The following is a 15,601-nucleotide window of genomic DNA, read 5'->3' as shown; positions in this document are numbered from 1 at the left end:
ATTACAAAGTTATATCATGCACGAATACTTATCTTGCTATGAAGTAAGCTAGAAATAAATAGTCACATTAATTTCCAGAAGAAAAAAACAAAGTAAGGATCCTCTAAAACATCTGCTAAAGCAAGTTAACGCCCAGAAAGAAAGAAAAAAAGGAAAAACGAAGGATCAAGATGACTGATTCAAAAAGAGTGAACAGCTTATACCTGGAAGAACTATCCCATCAGCACTTGAAAATAAAATATGCTCCTTGTGAACTCAATCTGACTCGGAGGAATATTGAGGATAGGGCTTCAGTGTCGTTACCATCTTAGACAGTACCTCTCCCATATCTTCCACTTCTTCTTTTCCAAAACCCCAACTTTGGAGCAATGGTGCCCCAATGGCTCCTCGTTCAATACCAAACCTACGAAGATTTCCAAGTTTTCTTTCCAAAAAGGGCAAAACAGCAGTGCTTGAACGTAATCTTGTTGCCATAGGAATGGAATGAACTTCAATGGATCCCCTAGATGAAGAACCTGAAATCGGGGTTTCCAATAGCTCACCGTGTTGACCAACCATATCGCGAAAGATCATAGGGAAAGGCAAGGGTATAGGAAGAGGACAAGTAGAAGCAGATAGGTGTGAGAATTTGGGCCTTGTGACTGAATTATTGTAAGCAGACTCAACTGCATCCTTAACTTCATCAATTGAGGCCCTTTGGTTTCCTGAAAATAACATGGAAAACTACAGTTTAACAGATCAAACATCTCTGGAAAAGCTATAAGCAAGAAGGTGATAACAGAAAAGAGCCACTAAAACAACACTAAAGACTCAAATATGCTTTAAAAGGTGGGTATTCATTCATCTCACTCTCATGGGTTAAAGTTACACGCTCCCTTTTGGAACTATTATTCTCTATAGAGTATAGCATGTTGAAGTGCTTTGCTAGCAAACATAATCCACTATTTAGGTTGGTTTTACCTTTAAGGTTTAGTACTCATCACACACTGGAACACCTCATTCCTAACCTTTCTTAGTTATGTTTTGTCCATTTTCTGTAGACTTGCAAATAAAAAGCTTAATTTTTTTTATGATCGTGCTGTCTGGGCCAGCTTTCACGCACCTCGGCTAATTCCACAGGATACCTTCCACCACCCACCAGCAACAGCTACAAGGTAACTCTGTCCACCAAGCCTAGAACAGATGGGGAAAATCATCTAGTGTATTTTGTTTCCGCTAGGAATTGAACCTGAGACCTCATGGTTCTCAACCACTTCATTGACCAATAGGTCATACCCTTGGGTGCATGAAAAGCTTAAATTTCATTGCAGGGATTCGAAAGTTACATTTTAATCAGTAATTTTTCCGGCAATGTATCTTACCTATTGAAACCAGGACAAGTTCATGAAATATTTGCATATTGTGCTATAGCTTGAGCTTCTCAAAGGTAAAACAGTTTAGAGATGAGGTAATATGACATATATTATGTAGATGGAGTACAAAAGGAGATGCGCAAGCCAGTACGCAAATCATCAAACTATGTAAAAATGTTTAAAATATAAGAAATATGCTAAAGATCAAATCAAGTACCAGATGTAACTGCTCCGTGAATGTTCATAGTTTCCACTGCATGGAAATCTTCAACATCTTCTGCTATGTCCGGAATCAAGGGCTGCAAGTTTCCGAGAAAGGACTGCTGCTGAGCCCGGTCTGCTGGTGTAAAAGAGTTCCCAACATCAGGAGTAGAAGTAATTGCACAGTGGGTTCAGAAAAATGAAATGCTAGAGACAAAAGCATACCACTTAAAGAAGGTGCCGGCATGGCAACATCTAATATAGTTACCATGTTCTGCCTCATTTGGCCTGCTAGAATTTGTACTGTCCCATACATATCCAGAGCACCAGACGTATAGATTGATTCTGCAGATGGACCTGATTGTTTCATCCTAAAAGGGAGACTAAATGAGTGCATTGCAGACGCATACACTGCACTGGAGTGGTAAGGCTTTTCGTCTTTAATGCGGAGAAACTGAGAAGCTCTACCTAGATAATTTCATATATGCAAGTATCAGCCACGGGAACCCATTCAGATAAGAGCTTTGAATATGATAAGCATACAGAGTAAGAGGTCATAAAACAAGATTCAGTTACAGAAGTTAACCTGCATCAAAAACTAGAAAAGTCAAAGGTACACAAACAAGACACAAGTCCATATAAGTGAAGAAAGAGTTTACCGACTATACAACAGGATCCAGTGAATGAACTGGCTAATGAACCACATGATTACCTAACATTCTGTTAAATAGACAGGTTTAACACCTATGATTTCACTCAACAATTGTTGAATCCCCTGTTTCCTTTAAACTACACAGGATTCACATAGTTAACTGGAATTCAAATTTGTTGATTCAGTTAGATGCTGAAAATTGCTGAGGATGTAGGCAAAATGCACACAACTTCTTGCCTTCTGAGTGAGGAAAACCACAAGTTTGCATACAGCACATGAAAAAGTGTGACGCACAAGCCATGATTTCTTCTGAATATCCCTAACCTCAGCTTGTAATCAGATTTGTTCTCAAAATTTGGGGTGGACATATATGAACACAGGTCAGCTACTCATACAGCATACGTGAACCCATCAAGTATCTCTTTGTTGCGGCCAGGAGTCGTTTACTGAAATAATCTCCTTTGGATGGACAATATGCAGTACAAACTAACAACCCAATTTAATTAAACAAAGAATCTAGTATGCCTGAGAGAACCATATGAAGGAAAATTGTATAGTTCTACTAAAAAAGTCACATTATGAGAATAGTAGTTCTTACTTCCACTCAGGGAGGGCAAACCAACCGGGATAATCAATTTACATAGCTCAGACAACCTTGAAAATGAGACTGCATCATGAAGATTGTGGGAGATAGCTTGCTTGCGACCTTTGGAGTCCATGTGCAAGCTAGGATTACGTGCATTATATAGTAAAACTGGGACGTTTGGGTACTCATCTGCAATGCTCTCCAGGAACATTGCAGATACACCAGAAAACCCTCCTGAGTCGTCCACAATGCATTGGATCCCCTGCAAAAGAGATCCAATTAAAAAAATTAACAACTCTTGCCGACAAGAGAAGAACACAAGTGCAGGTGGACCTTTAAGAAAAATAAAAACAGTTGTCCAAAAAGAGCACAAGATTCAAGATCTCAGCAAGCAAGAGGAAGAATATAGAGTCGCATTGCTGATACTCGAACTGCTATAACAGAACTGTTGAAGACCAGATGAACTAATGAGGTTGTTAAGTCAGTAAGCCAATCTGACAGTAGACAAGATATTATGGCAGTATTGTGACGCTGCCCCCAGGGCCTTGGTTCAACTGTAAGGAATGATGCAACACATGAAATGCAGGTTTATCGCACGCATGTAAGGTTTCAAACCCCGCCATGGACAAAAAGTCTGGAATTTAAGTTGGGAGAAGGCTAAAGGGGCGGACCATTCTCCCCTGAGTTTGGTACCTGTTGATACCTCACGAAGTGGGTATACATGCGATTTCTATGATATCAAAAAATAAAAATACTGTGAAGGAAACAGGACTAAAGGGAACTGTAATGATATACTCCGCGAGGACAAAGTTCATTCAACATCAAGGAGAAACTTACAGGACAAAGAAATGCTCTCAAACATGTGCAGAATAGTAATACTATCACACTGGAAGGAATCAGAATCATTGGACCGGACAAATTTCAGGTGGTTGATCTGCCTACAAACCTGAGGAGATTTACGAACAGCAATAAACTAACTAGACAATATAGTAGTCTAGAGGTTTCAATCATGAGTACCTGAATATGATCACAATCTTCAACAAAGAAACGAAGTCTGTCATCTATTTCTTCACCATGTTGATGCCCACAAAATGCCTCCTTCCCGAGTCCATAATTATCGAACTCCTGAATATCTGCCCATAATCCACTTAATTCATACAAACTCTGTGGATGATAGTGTACTTTAGAAAAATCTGTCCAATATTGAACATCACTTTCCAAACATTCTACGATATCCTTATCTTGAATTTCTGCTGGAGGATTGTTGTTCACATTGTCCAAATCATTAGCTTTGCCCACACTCTCTTGTCCATCCTCACTTAAGCTTTGCAAGAAGAGATTCCTCCTTAAAGGTTCAGATTCATGAGTTATGACTCTGCCCGTCCTGCACATTTGTCTGGAGACCTTCATTCATATAGTTCCACTCAAAATAATGTAAATGATATTAGTAAAGCAAACTTTCCCCTCACACGCACACCCACCTCCTCTCTTGAAATATTCCTCCAACATCACAAGTAATGTAGCATATGTAAATGTCCTACTGGTTCTTATTGGTTATTTCATAAAGTTTTTTTGATCAAGGGGGGCCTCTTTTACTGATTTTGCATAAAATAGAATTGTCTTTTTCCTTATTCAGCAACTGTTAAATTTCAAATTTCCACATGGCATTTATAAGACCACAAGATTAAAGGACATTTTGGTAAATTCTACATGTCTTTAGTTTAAGACCACAAGATTCGGAAGTCTTATTTACTTTCTTAAAATTTGTGTCAAGTCAAAACCAAACAAACAAATTGAACGAAGGGAGTAATTAATAACATTCTGTAAAGCTCAAACTTGTCTATTGAAACTGAAAGAGAAACAAACTGGAATGGAAGATGGCAACCAGAAATCCCAGGTGAGTTGTTCAATATAACTAATCAAAAATTTAGTCAGCAGTGTGGGAGCATTATTATCAGCAAACAAGTTGCAGAAAAGGCGACGAATATTTGGTGCTTCCTGTGTAAGGAACAAGGGAGGGAAGACGGATTATCCTGCTTCATTGCAGGATTGCAGCAGAAATTGGAACACTGTACTCTTGTTTAACATAGAACTGGTGATGCTAAGGGCAGAAAAAGAGGCAATCACAAATTGGAGATCAAAGAATGTCCCGGGAAAATGAGATGGATGTAAAGAGTCTAGAAAAAACATCCTTATTTTACTCCTACATTTCTTGCAAAGAGGTATTCTCTCCTCTATATACAGATAAAGTAATATATTTATCAATGTGGGGAAGCCCCAATATACAGTAAAGAGAAAATGCTCATATGTGTAGATAGCTGGAACTTGGAATTTACTTAATATATGAATGTGACTGCTTGTAGAAAAGGGCATTTGGCCTTCATCTAGAGATTGGTCAGTGAAATACTATGATTTATCACCAAACTGGACTAGTAAATACTTATTAGACTTTGAAGGTTTGCCTAACATGATCAGTATCTTGAAAGTAATTACCAAATTAAACTTCTGCAATGATCAGGATCACTGAAGGCATAAGCCGATTCATGAATTACAACTTTTAAACACCAGGGGTGATATATTTGAAGGTAGTAATCAAAAGCAGAAGGCTCATTTATCATGATTTATGGATATAAAACACAGGGATGCTGAAATAGTCACATGGATGACACTTTTATTGTTGTAATACACATTTTAAAGCTCTATCAGCAAGCAGAAAGAATGTGTGAATCAAAAGGAGCACTTATTAAGGAAAGAGATGTAACAAAACAGCTACAAGTCTTGACCCCTTCTTCGTGTTGCATTATTTTTTTGATAAAAAAATAAAATAAAAATAATGCAACACGAAGAAGGGGTCTAGACTTGATTGAACTATTTTTTTTCTCCCTTCTTTCGCTTTTTCTATGTTTAAGACAGGGAGGGCTGGTTGAGCGGGAAAACATGTCACTCCTTATTTATGTTGTGGCATATTATTAAACAGAGAGTAATGGATTAAACAACAAAAAGGTTTTAGTCTCACCATGTCATGACATCCATGTTTTTGGCTGGGATCTGATCGTACAACGATCCACGTGAACTCACAGATCCAAGGGACCCTGTCATGTTACAGATGTGAGTGACATAATGTGCATGTCCATTCATGGAGAACGAGTTCCTTTGGTCAACAGATGAGTACTTGGAATAACACAAGTGAAGTAAATAAGCTTGAGGTTTAAGCCTATGCAATTATAATTTGAGTATTGTATACATGGTGTAACAGAAAAATCCAAGCAACGTATTTTTCTGGCTTGACCAACTCTTCAATCATAGGTTGCTCATTTCAACAATGAAGAACATTAAACTACCTAAGGTGTAAGTAAGTCAGCGGTATAAGTGTAAAAGTAAGAAAACAAATTGAGTTTCACCAAAGCTATAAAATTTGTTAAGCTTATGAAGAATACTATACCACTTACATTCTGCATTGTAAAGACCAAAACCTTCCATCACCAAAAAAGAGAAGTGAAAAACGGGGGGTTAAAACAAGAAACAGAACAAATGTAGGAAGAGTTTGATAGGCAGTAAAATCCATGTGCAATATTTTGGGGCAGCAGATGAACTAATAACTCAGCTTGATCTTTTATGGAAGTACGGTTCTAATTAAAGAGACACTTGGAACCTCAGCATCACAAATAGCTCCTCAATTGTTGTCATATTTACTGTGCATGCCTATGATGAAGCTCTTGTTTGACCTTTTATGTCCTATATAATATGTTTTTTTTATCGAGTCATTTCCTAAATAATATACATATAAGATAACTGCTAAATATTCTAGTGAAGAAGATATGGAGGTGCAACTTCCTAAGAGATTTGTATGCTGAAACTAGCTTGAGGCCCAACATATTCTGATTGCCAACTGGAACCATAGGCAGTACCAAGTAGATTAATATAATTCCAAGACAATAGTATAAAATAAACCCTAAATCATGGTGCTTAAGAAAAACAGATTTTTGTGGCAACTCAACATATCAATTAGATAATATACCTTGAAAGTTTACTGAGACCACTCGGGGGGTGTACGTAAGGAGGCCCTACATGTCAAAGAATGTGAAAGAGTAACTCTAAGTATGTGATAGCTATATAACAAAGACAAAATCCACTTTATAGTTTTTGATCAGATAACTCACTTGCTGAGTTTCCCCAGTACGATACAACACATCCATATCAAGGCTATGATTTTTGAATACTTCATCACTTTCGGGGCTTTCAGCCAATCCAAGTAATTCATCCTTCAAAGTTCAATATTGAGTAAGAAATATTAGTCAGTAAAACCAGTAGTATTTAACCAACTTGCAGCCCATTATCCTGAATTACAACCAAGTATTATGAACAGATTCAACTATTCCCAGTACGAACTTATACAAGAAAAGAGAGTAAGGGAGAAGAAAAGAGGATGAAAAATAAAAAATATTATCAACCCAAATATAAGAGAGAATCCACATTAACTCAAATCAGTGGATGGAGGTACAATCATAATCCTTATCCTTCGTTAAATGATCAAATGTGGTGCTTCACAAACTCCCCTGTGTTATTTAACTCATTTGGTTGCCATTATAATAGCACATAAAGATGATTACCAAAGAACTTGGAAATTTTCTTCAGTTTGTTCTTTCTTTTTCGGGTCTGTTAGATTGAGAAGCCATTAACGTCCCACATTATTATTTCCGTAGTGCCGCATAGCTTACATGGAAGGAAAACGGTCATTTAAGCCAAAAGGGCCTCAACTAGGGGTACAAAAATCAAGAATTAATCTGTTTCTTGAATGCAAGATAGGACTATCTTGAGTTCTCAGCGTCTGTTCAAAACAAGAAAATGGGTATTCGATAAACCTACATATTTAATTAAATCATAACAGGTAAACACAGAAGTAATCTGTTTCTTTGCGCAGTGCTGTAGGTAGAATAAGATATTACATAGAAGGGAAGTGCAAAAATCAAGAATTGGTGTACTTCTTGAGTGCAAGATTGGACAATCTTGAACTGAGCAACAAGAAAATGGGTATTCGATAAACCTACATATTTTTAATTAAACCATAACAAGTTAACAAAAGTGATGTGTTTCTTGAATTAGAGGGTTAGCAGTACAAGTGATTACCTGGAAGTTCCAGAAGTGAGAGCCAATATAGTTGGCATAACTCCCCACTTGAATAGTTACAATTTCCCTCATATCTGAATGGAACAATGGATCTTTAACTATGTCACTGACAGAATATATATATATAGGAAGAGAGGGAAAAAGTACTAATACTGTATAAATTGTGCAGAAAATTAAATTTTTATTTTATTTTTTAATTAAAATATATTAAATTAAAAGGATAAAATCATTTAGAAGGGTAAAATATCATTCTGGTCAAATTGTAGCCAAATTTTCTCGCTAATAGATTTTCCCCAACAAAAAAATGTCAAGAATAGCCCCAAGTCCTAATTTATTTATAAGCGGCATTTGATTATCTTGATTAATTTTCTCAGTAAACTAATTATATGAGTCATATGTTTGATATTTATATTAGAATTCGATTAATTTAAATTTGCATGATATTTAATTATAAATAGGAGTTGTTCTATACCAAGAGGCAAACCCACAATCAAAACTTTTAAGATGCATGTACATTCATTAAATTTAGAGAAAATCATGTGTTTATAGAAATTAAAATATAATTAATCATGCACGAAAACATATAACATCTTGTGTCACTGATGCAAGTAAGATGAATTACATATAAGACCAGTGTTTAGATTCAATTAGAACTCCAAGTTTAGAGTTCATATTTGTATTTAATGTTTAGAGATTAATTAAAACCTCTGACTTGATTTGTTGCACCACATTATTGTAAACGTTTTTTTCTCTTGTTTGCTTTCTCCACATGTCATTGGGACAAAAACTATATTAAATTAAAGGACTTTTTACTTTTCTGTTTATATATTTGTTTTATTCGATCGTAAAATATTTTAATAGAAATTAAAATGCAATATATTCAATATAATCTTATAAGTGAAATTTAAAATTTTCTAATAAAATGCATATATTTATAATCTAACATATCAATGTATGGTATTCCTTGAAAATAGTTTGTATAAAGCCACATTCATATATTTTTTTAACTAAATAAATACATCTTTATTTATTAAATTGTAGAAAAAATATTGCTATACTATATATACTTTTTTTATTATTAGATTTTTCGAGAGGCGACAAAATAATATTTGATGGTTAAATAATTAAAATTGACACAAATTTTCAGTTCAGCCGGTAATCTAGCTTGGCTACTTTTCTCTCATGTCTCGTGTATTAATAAATTAATTAATAAATACAGACGAATTACGATGATACTTGAAGTTGAGTCTAATAGGATAGTTTACTATTTAATTAATGTCTTCAACCAATTAAAATTTCAGAAAAATAACTTCTTTTTTTTAAGAGCATGTAAAAACAAAAATTCTATAATTTATTTTCTTAATAAATGCAGCAGCATATTCTTTAAACCAACATCATTTTGGCATGTGATTGCTTCACCTTTTTATCTAAACACTTGTCTTTGGCCTAATAAAACGCCTTCTTGTTTAAAATAGAAATCCTATAAATACTTTAAATTTTTTAAATCGTAATATAAAAACTAATTAATGTGAATTCGCATTAATATGGAGCAATATATATTAAATGCTTGTATTGAGAATGATAATCTATCAGATAATTAAAAATAGAATATTTTTTTTATTTTATTACGATAAATTGGCAATATGAGAAGTGAAACGTGTGAAGTCTTATTGATTAAATATGTATTAAAATAATAATATAATATTTTATTATTTTGTGAATTATTTTTTATATATGTTGAGTATTCTGATCACCGTGCGAATGTTATAGACGAATAAAAAAGATAAATACGTATATTTTCTCGATATATATATAAAAAAAATCATTGAAATAATCATTCGTGTCTTTTTTTTTTCATTTGATTATTTGTGATCTTTTTAATTATACTTTGCTTTAGAAGACTGAAAATATATTTCTAACTTGGCATAAAATTTAATAAAGCATTACTATATATATCTCTTTATAAATTATAAAATTAAGAAATGGGGTGAGAGTTTGTTATATTTACTTGTTAATTTCATGATTTTGTTATTTCAATTATGTTTTGCAACATTAATTAGAATTGTGTATTTTTGAGTTCAATAATAGAGAGTAGAGACCCTATCCTTCTTAAAGAAAAATATCACAAAAAGGGGGAAAATGGCAGTGGTCCGGAAGCCATGGATCGGAGCTTCGTGATCCGCATTTTATGCTCTCCATTATTTCTACTTCACTCCAACGACACGCAACACTTTCTTCACGACTTCCACCTTCATCCATTTATCTCTCTCTCTAATCCTTTTTCAACTAACCCCAAATCTTGTAAGTAAATGCTTGTGTTTTGTTCTTCCAATCATTACCAGGCAGGCATGTCTTTTTTCCTATTTTGTTTACTAGTAACATGTTAATTTGTTGTTCCTTTTTCAATTTTTTTCGAAATGGGTCTCTTCTTAAATTGCCATTTTTGTGTAAAAGGACTAGTTTTTTCCGTATCTGTTTTTAATGGGTCTTCTGTTTGTTGGGTCTATTTTACTCTTGTGAGATTGTTTAGAATGTGATGTGTTGGTCAATAAAGTTAAAATCTGGAATTGTTGTTTTCTATTCTGAAATTTGAATGCTTTGGGTTGATATGAAATTCATTAAAGCTAAGAGCTTTTTAAGCATTTAGGTACCTGCTTTTTTCTTCACTGTTGCATTACCTAAAGGTTGCTTGGTTTTCTGGATAGTTTAATTGGCAATGTGATACCTTTTGTGTTGGCTATAGTGCATTTAACACATTCCAAAATGGTAAATAAGTTGTTCATCATGTCTTTAGTAGGCCAATTTGCTTTGTTGAGTTATATATATTAGGGTCTAACTCAAGTTTTACTTTCAATAGTCTGAAGAAGATATGTTTAAAAGGATTTCTACTGCTGAGTGATAATATTCGTTTTCTAGACTTGAAGAATGATATTTGGTTATAACAGGGAACATCCATCATTGTTGGCATTAAAAGGTCATTTTGTAAATTAAAAAAGAAATGGAAAAAAATGCAACTCAAATTCATCCTCTGCGCTTGTAAACGGTGTGTGGATTACATTTTTCTTGAAACCCTTCTTTCTGAATATTTGGTTGCTTTTGATCTGCAGGTTAATATATCTTCGCGCTTGTTTAGAGTAATATTGGATTTAGATGAGAAGAGTTGCAATGTGCTTCTCACTGTCACAGTTTCCTCGATGTAGAGTTCCTATATTGACTAATTCATGGTGGCAAAGTTTCCATCATATAAGTAGGATTGGTAGGGGAAGCATTAGCTCCAAGGTTCTTGCCACTGGTAAACAGGGTCTGGAAGGTAGATTTAATAGTATTGAGAATAGACGGACTCTAACTACAAAAAGTGAAGGGAATGGTAAGGCTGCCTTTAGTAAAAAAACAACTATCAGACACGAAATATTGGACAAAACAAAAAAATCTGAAGTAGACATATATAGTTCAGAAATAACTGAAATAGGAAGTACACAATATGTTGATATTCGACAAACAATTGCTGAAAACAAAGACTTGGCCAAACTCATGACTTTTATCATTTTTGATATTGAGACCACTGGGCTTAGCAGAGATCATGAAAGAATCATTGAGATTGCATTGCGGGATCTTCATGGGGGTGAAAACAGCACATTCCAGACATTAGTCAATCCTGGATGTATTGTCCCAAATTCATTTGTCCATAAAATTACCACCGGTATGGTCAACAGGCCTGATGTCCCCAGGTAATTATGATAAATATTGTTAGTTTGTTTCACATGCTTCTGCTTCTTCTCTCTCTCTGTATCTTGACTTCTCTTCGTAGAATCCTATATGAGATTATCTACAACTTAATTTTTCTAAATAACCAGTTGAGTTATTGAAAGAATATTTTTGTCAGTCGCATATTAGGTATTGTACTGATATTTGAATGTGATATGTATAAATATAACTAAATGGTAATTTGATGCTTTCATTGTTTTTCTCTTATAAGCATACTTCTTGGCAAAATTTGTACATTACATGTAATTGTTAGGGTTCATATGCTAATGTGTTTTGCCATTTACTTAACGGGTGGGCTTGTATGTCATAATGCATGTGTTTTACTCATTAATATATTTAATTTCCTATGCTAAGACAGGACCATTATTTGAGAAGAGAATTATGTAGACATATTATGAATACCTTGATGAATTACTCTCTAGATGAAGTTATATGCTTTCATTGTTGCCCTGCTTTTAACCATGGATTTATATGTTGATAATAGTTATGACAATCTTATAAGCATACTGAACTTACTGTTGTGAGAATAAATGGCCTTAAATTGCTTGGCTGAAAAAAGTAGTGTAGCACACTAGAAAACATCAATTTACCCCAATCTATCTCGAGACTGTATAACTCTCTTTATGACAGTGGTGTTAAAATGAATTGATAGCTCACAGCATGTTCTGCCCAAATACCAGTAGAACAAGTCATAAATATTGTTTCTATAGTGTTATATCTTTTCTTCCTTAACTTGTTATATTTCATAGGGTATCTGTTTACTCTTATGAACAATATTTGGTAAAATCACGTCGTCAAAATAAAACAAAACCTGGTTGTGCAACTTCAATCATGAATAGCTAATGCAGTGGAATTAATTTTCTTTAGGGCTTGTTTGGAAACCACTGTATGATTACTAGGATGTATAATTGCACATCCAAGTAATTACACAATATGGTAAATCGTAAATACAATGATATGTTTGTTTGCCTTGGCATAATTACAGTATGAGTCTTAGTATCATGTTTGATTGCACAAGTGTAATTACATAGTTGGATATTAGTATTCTCTCCTTGGAGATGTACGTGAAGAACAATCTTTTGACTAAATTATTGAAGAGCCAAGAAAGTCAAGTGGCATAACAGGACACAACTATTAACACATATGTTGAACGGCCTGTTTCGTGGTGGAAAATGTGTATTCTGTTACCCTTTGGTTTGGAATAAATTCCGTCTTCTTATAACGCATGTGAAAAATATCCATCTTTGGCATCACATTTGTTTAGCAGAGAAGATTGTGATATTTTCTGATATAAGAAAAATTTATTTTTATATGTTATATCTTATTCTTGAAATTGGTGTTATCTTGCTCTCACACTCTGCTTTGCATATATCAGGATGGGGGACCTCATTCCGATCTTGTTGAGGTATGTAGGAAGTCGCCAGAAACCTGGTGGATATGTGGTGTTGGTTGCGCATAATGCTCGCTGTTTTGATGTTCCTTTTCTAATTAAGGAATTCAGTAGATGCTCTTTTGATATTCCCTCAAATTGGCTGTTCGTTGATACTCTTCCTTTGGCGCGTAAAGTCATGAAGTCTGGAGGTCTTTCTACTTGTTTAAATTTTTGTATTTGTTTCAAAAGCTTCCTTTGCGTTGGATGTCTCTATCTTGATATTTTTACTTTTTTTTCCATTTAGGGTCAAAGCCAAAACTCAAATTGCAAGACCTTGGTGAACACTATGAGATCCCTTTAGTTGGTTCTGCTCATAGAGCCATGGCGGATGTGCACATGTTAACAGCAGTTTTTCAACGGCTGACTTTCGACTTGAAGTTAACAATCCCTTCTCTTATCGAAGGGCATTCCTTTTGGCCATCGGAAGTAGGAAGGTCAAAGAAGAAGAAGAATTCTGGCTAAACATAGACTTTGTAAGAATACTTAGATTGTTGAAATAGTCAGGTGTAACATTCTTTTTAGAGAAGTTATTACTGTAAGCAAGTTGTAGAATTAGCTAATTCTTCCATTAAAATGGCTGGTCATAACATATGATATTTGCCAGTCTTGTATTTTTAACTTCTCTCCAGTCTTGTATTTTAACTTCTCTTTCCTTACTTAGGAATTTGAAAATTCCTGTTCAATATTGAAAGCTGTCTTTCAACTGTGATTTTTTATACTTTATGGAACTCAAAAAGACACCGAAAAAGGCACTAAAATGACATCATTTTGACCATCTTCTTTCTTTATATTGAAGAGACCTTAGTACTAGTCTTTTATGATCCTTCGCATTAGTACTAGTTTTTGGAGTTTCCGCCCTTTGCTTTCGGTAGGCGGTAAAATAGTAAATAAATAAATGCAAACAACTAAATCGAAATGAAGAAAAAATGCTCTCGTCCCATTATTACTAGTTTTAGAGTTTCCGCCTTTGCTTTCGGTAGAGGTAAATCATATCATATTATTATTATTATTATTAAGTAGGAAGCTTTTATCTTAAAAGTTGAATTACCATTTAACCCCTCCATCAAATTAAAATAAATTTATTTATTTTTTAAATACTAATATTTAATTACATAGCACTTTAATTTTTTAGTTATGACATTATAATTATAATTAATTAGGTTGAATTAAATTAGAGTAGAAAACAATAATGTATGGAACTCTTTGAATTTTGAAATTAATATAAATTTATCTATCATGAAACAATAATGTATGGAACTCTTCAAATTTTGTGATTCTTTGAATTTTGAAACTAAAATAAATTTATCTATCATGATTCAATGTGCAACATTAAAATTTTTTGATAGGTGAAAAAACAATTTAATATCACTATAAATACCAGTTAATTGCTTCTTAGGTCATCACATTCTTTACTTTTCTATCATCTCGTATTCTCTTTTTTATCTTCTAAGATTTATAATATGAATACAAGTTGTTAAGAAGCTAACCGAGGAGAACAAATAGTTTCATTCTGAAATTAAAAGAGAAGCTTTCTTAGAATATAATTCAACTCTTAAACTTAATAGTATAAGATTTGATTTATATTTTTCTTTAGATCTTTTTTATATTAGATTACAATTTTATGTTTTTCTTTTTCATTTTAGAGTTACGGTATGTTGTCCAAAATGGATTGGTAGCAACCCATATTTTTATGTAATTATGTATTATTTTGCATTGTTATGAAAAGAAAAACTCTTTATTTTCGTGTTATTATACTTTAAATGTTATTTAGTTATAAAATTTCTATTGATATGTGATGAGATCGATAATATTGATATGCAAAATATGCTTTTGTTTAAATAGAAGCAATTTAAACAAATACATAATAGTGATGTTAAGGGAAATATTTCTCTCTCTATATATATAAAATAATGCTCTCGTTGAGAGTCGAACTCAAGACCTCCCGCTTACTAAACGGGTGCTCTAACCAACTGAGCTACGAGAGCTGACGATGTTAACAATTAGTCATTTCTATTTTTAATCAATTAACAACCCTTCAGCGCCTTACATCGACTTGATGTCTATGAATCGAGAAGCAAAAATTAATCCAAAATGTAGTGCATGAGATTTTGAACATAGAACAGTAAGTTGAATTTTGGACTCCTGAGTCAACATCTAGTCTTGTATTCATATATAATTTGAACTTACGATATTTTTAATAATGGAGTTCGAATAAACACCCTCGCCTCTTCCTAGATCCACCCTTAAACAATATCACTATGTATTTGGAGGGAGACCTAATGTGGATATTTTTTGACGATTAAAGTCCACAAATATAAAGAATTGATAATTTGAGAGAGTGAATTACAGGAAATCAAATTCTTTCTTTTGGTGTATTTGAGTGGTTGAATAGTTTATAAGCATAGTGTTGAACTCCAAATTTTCGAAAGAAATATTAATACTTATAAAATAGTAAAATGTGAGAAAGCCAAGGGCATCCCAATATA

The 15,601-nt window shown here is 33.6% G+C and overlaps 2 protein-coding genes and 1 non-coding gene across 7 annotated transcripts; 1 reads left to right on the top strand and 2 right to left on the bottom strand.

Annotated features, from left to right (window-relative positions):
- Positions 1–17: 17 nt before the first annotated feature.
- Positions 18–8,056, bottom strand: LOC101266166 (uncharacterized). Of its 4 annotated transcripts, none has more exons than XM_010315029.4 (9): positions 7,919–8,056; positions 6,952–7,053; positions 6,810–6,855; positions 5,808–5,883; positions 3,809–4,175; positions 2,804–3,053; positions 1,779–2,021; positions 1,570–1,692; positions 18–704 (listed from the first exon to the last, which is right to left on the bottom strand). In XM_010315029.4, exons 1-9 carry the CDS (start codon positions 7,988–7,990, stop codon positions 256–258), a joined length of 1,728 nt encoding a protein of 575 aa, XP_010313331.1. In that variant the 5' UTR covers positions 7,991–8,056; the 3' UTR covers positions 18–255. The 4 variants fall into 4 exon arrangements, with proteins under 4 accessions (XP_010313331.1, XP_004230280.1, XP_069144882.1 ...); XM_004230232.5 differs by having other exon boundaries at positions 1,570–1,689; XM_069288781.1 differs by having other exon boundaries at positions 1,570–1,689; positions 5,808–5,962; positions 7,919–8,011.
- Positions 8,057–9,948: 1,892 nt separating this feature from the next.
- On the top strand, positions 9,949–13,818 carry LOC101265679 (exonuclease DPD1, chloroplastic/mitochondrial). Of its 2 annotated transcripts, none has more exons than XM_004230230.5 (4): positions 9,949–10,219; positions 11,026–11,646; positions 13,059–13,264; positions 13,360–13,818. In XM_004230230.5, the coding sequence occupies exons 2-4, from the start codon at positions 11,069–11,071 to the stop codon at positions 13,575–13,577; spliced, it is 1,002 nt and encodes a 333-aa protein (XP_004230278.1). In that variant the 5' UTR covers positions 9,949–10,219; positions 11,026–11,068; the 3' UTR covers positions 13,578–13,818. The 2 variants fall into 2 exon arrangements, with proteins under 2 accessions (XP_004230278.1, XP_004230279.1); XM_004230231.5 differs by having other exon boundaries at positions 9,983–10,264.
- Positions 13,819–15,026: 1,208 nt separating this feature from the next.
- On the bottom strand, positions 15,027–15,100 carry TRNAT-AGU (transfer RNA threonine (anticodon AGU)). Its single transcript has one exon. It is a non-coding gene; the product is annotated as a tRNA-Thr (tRNA).
- Between the last annotated feature and the right edge of the window lie 501 nt (positions 15,101–15,601).

The sequence above is a fragment of the Solanum lycopersicum genome, chromosome 1, assembly GCF_036512215.1.
Source record: "Solanum lycopersicum chromosome 1, SLM_r2.1".
Taxonomy (NCBI): Eukaryota; Viridiplantae; Streptophyta; class Magnoliopsida; order Solanales; family Solanaceae; genus Solanum; species Solanum lycopersicum.
This window is presented reverse-complemented; position numbering and strand designations above follow the sequence as displayed.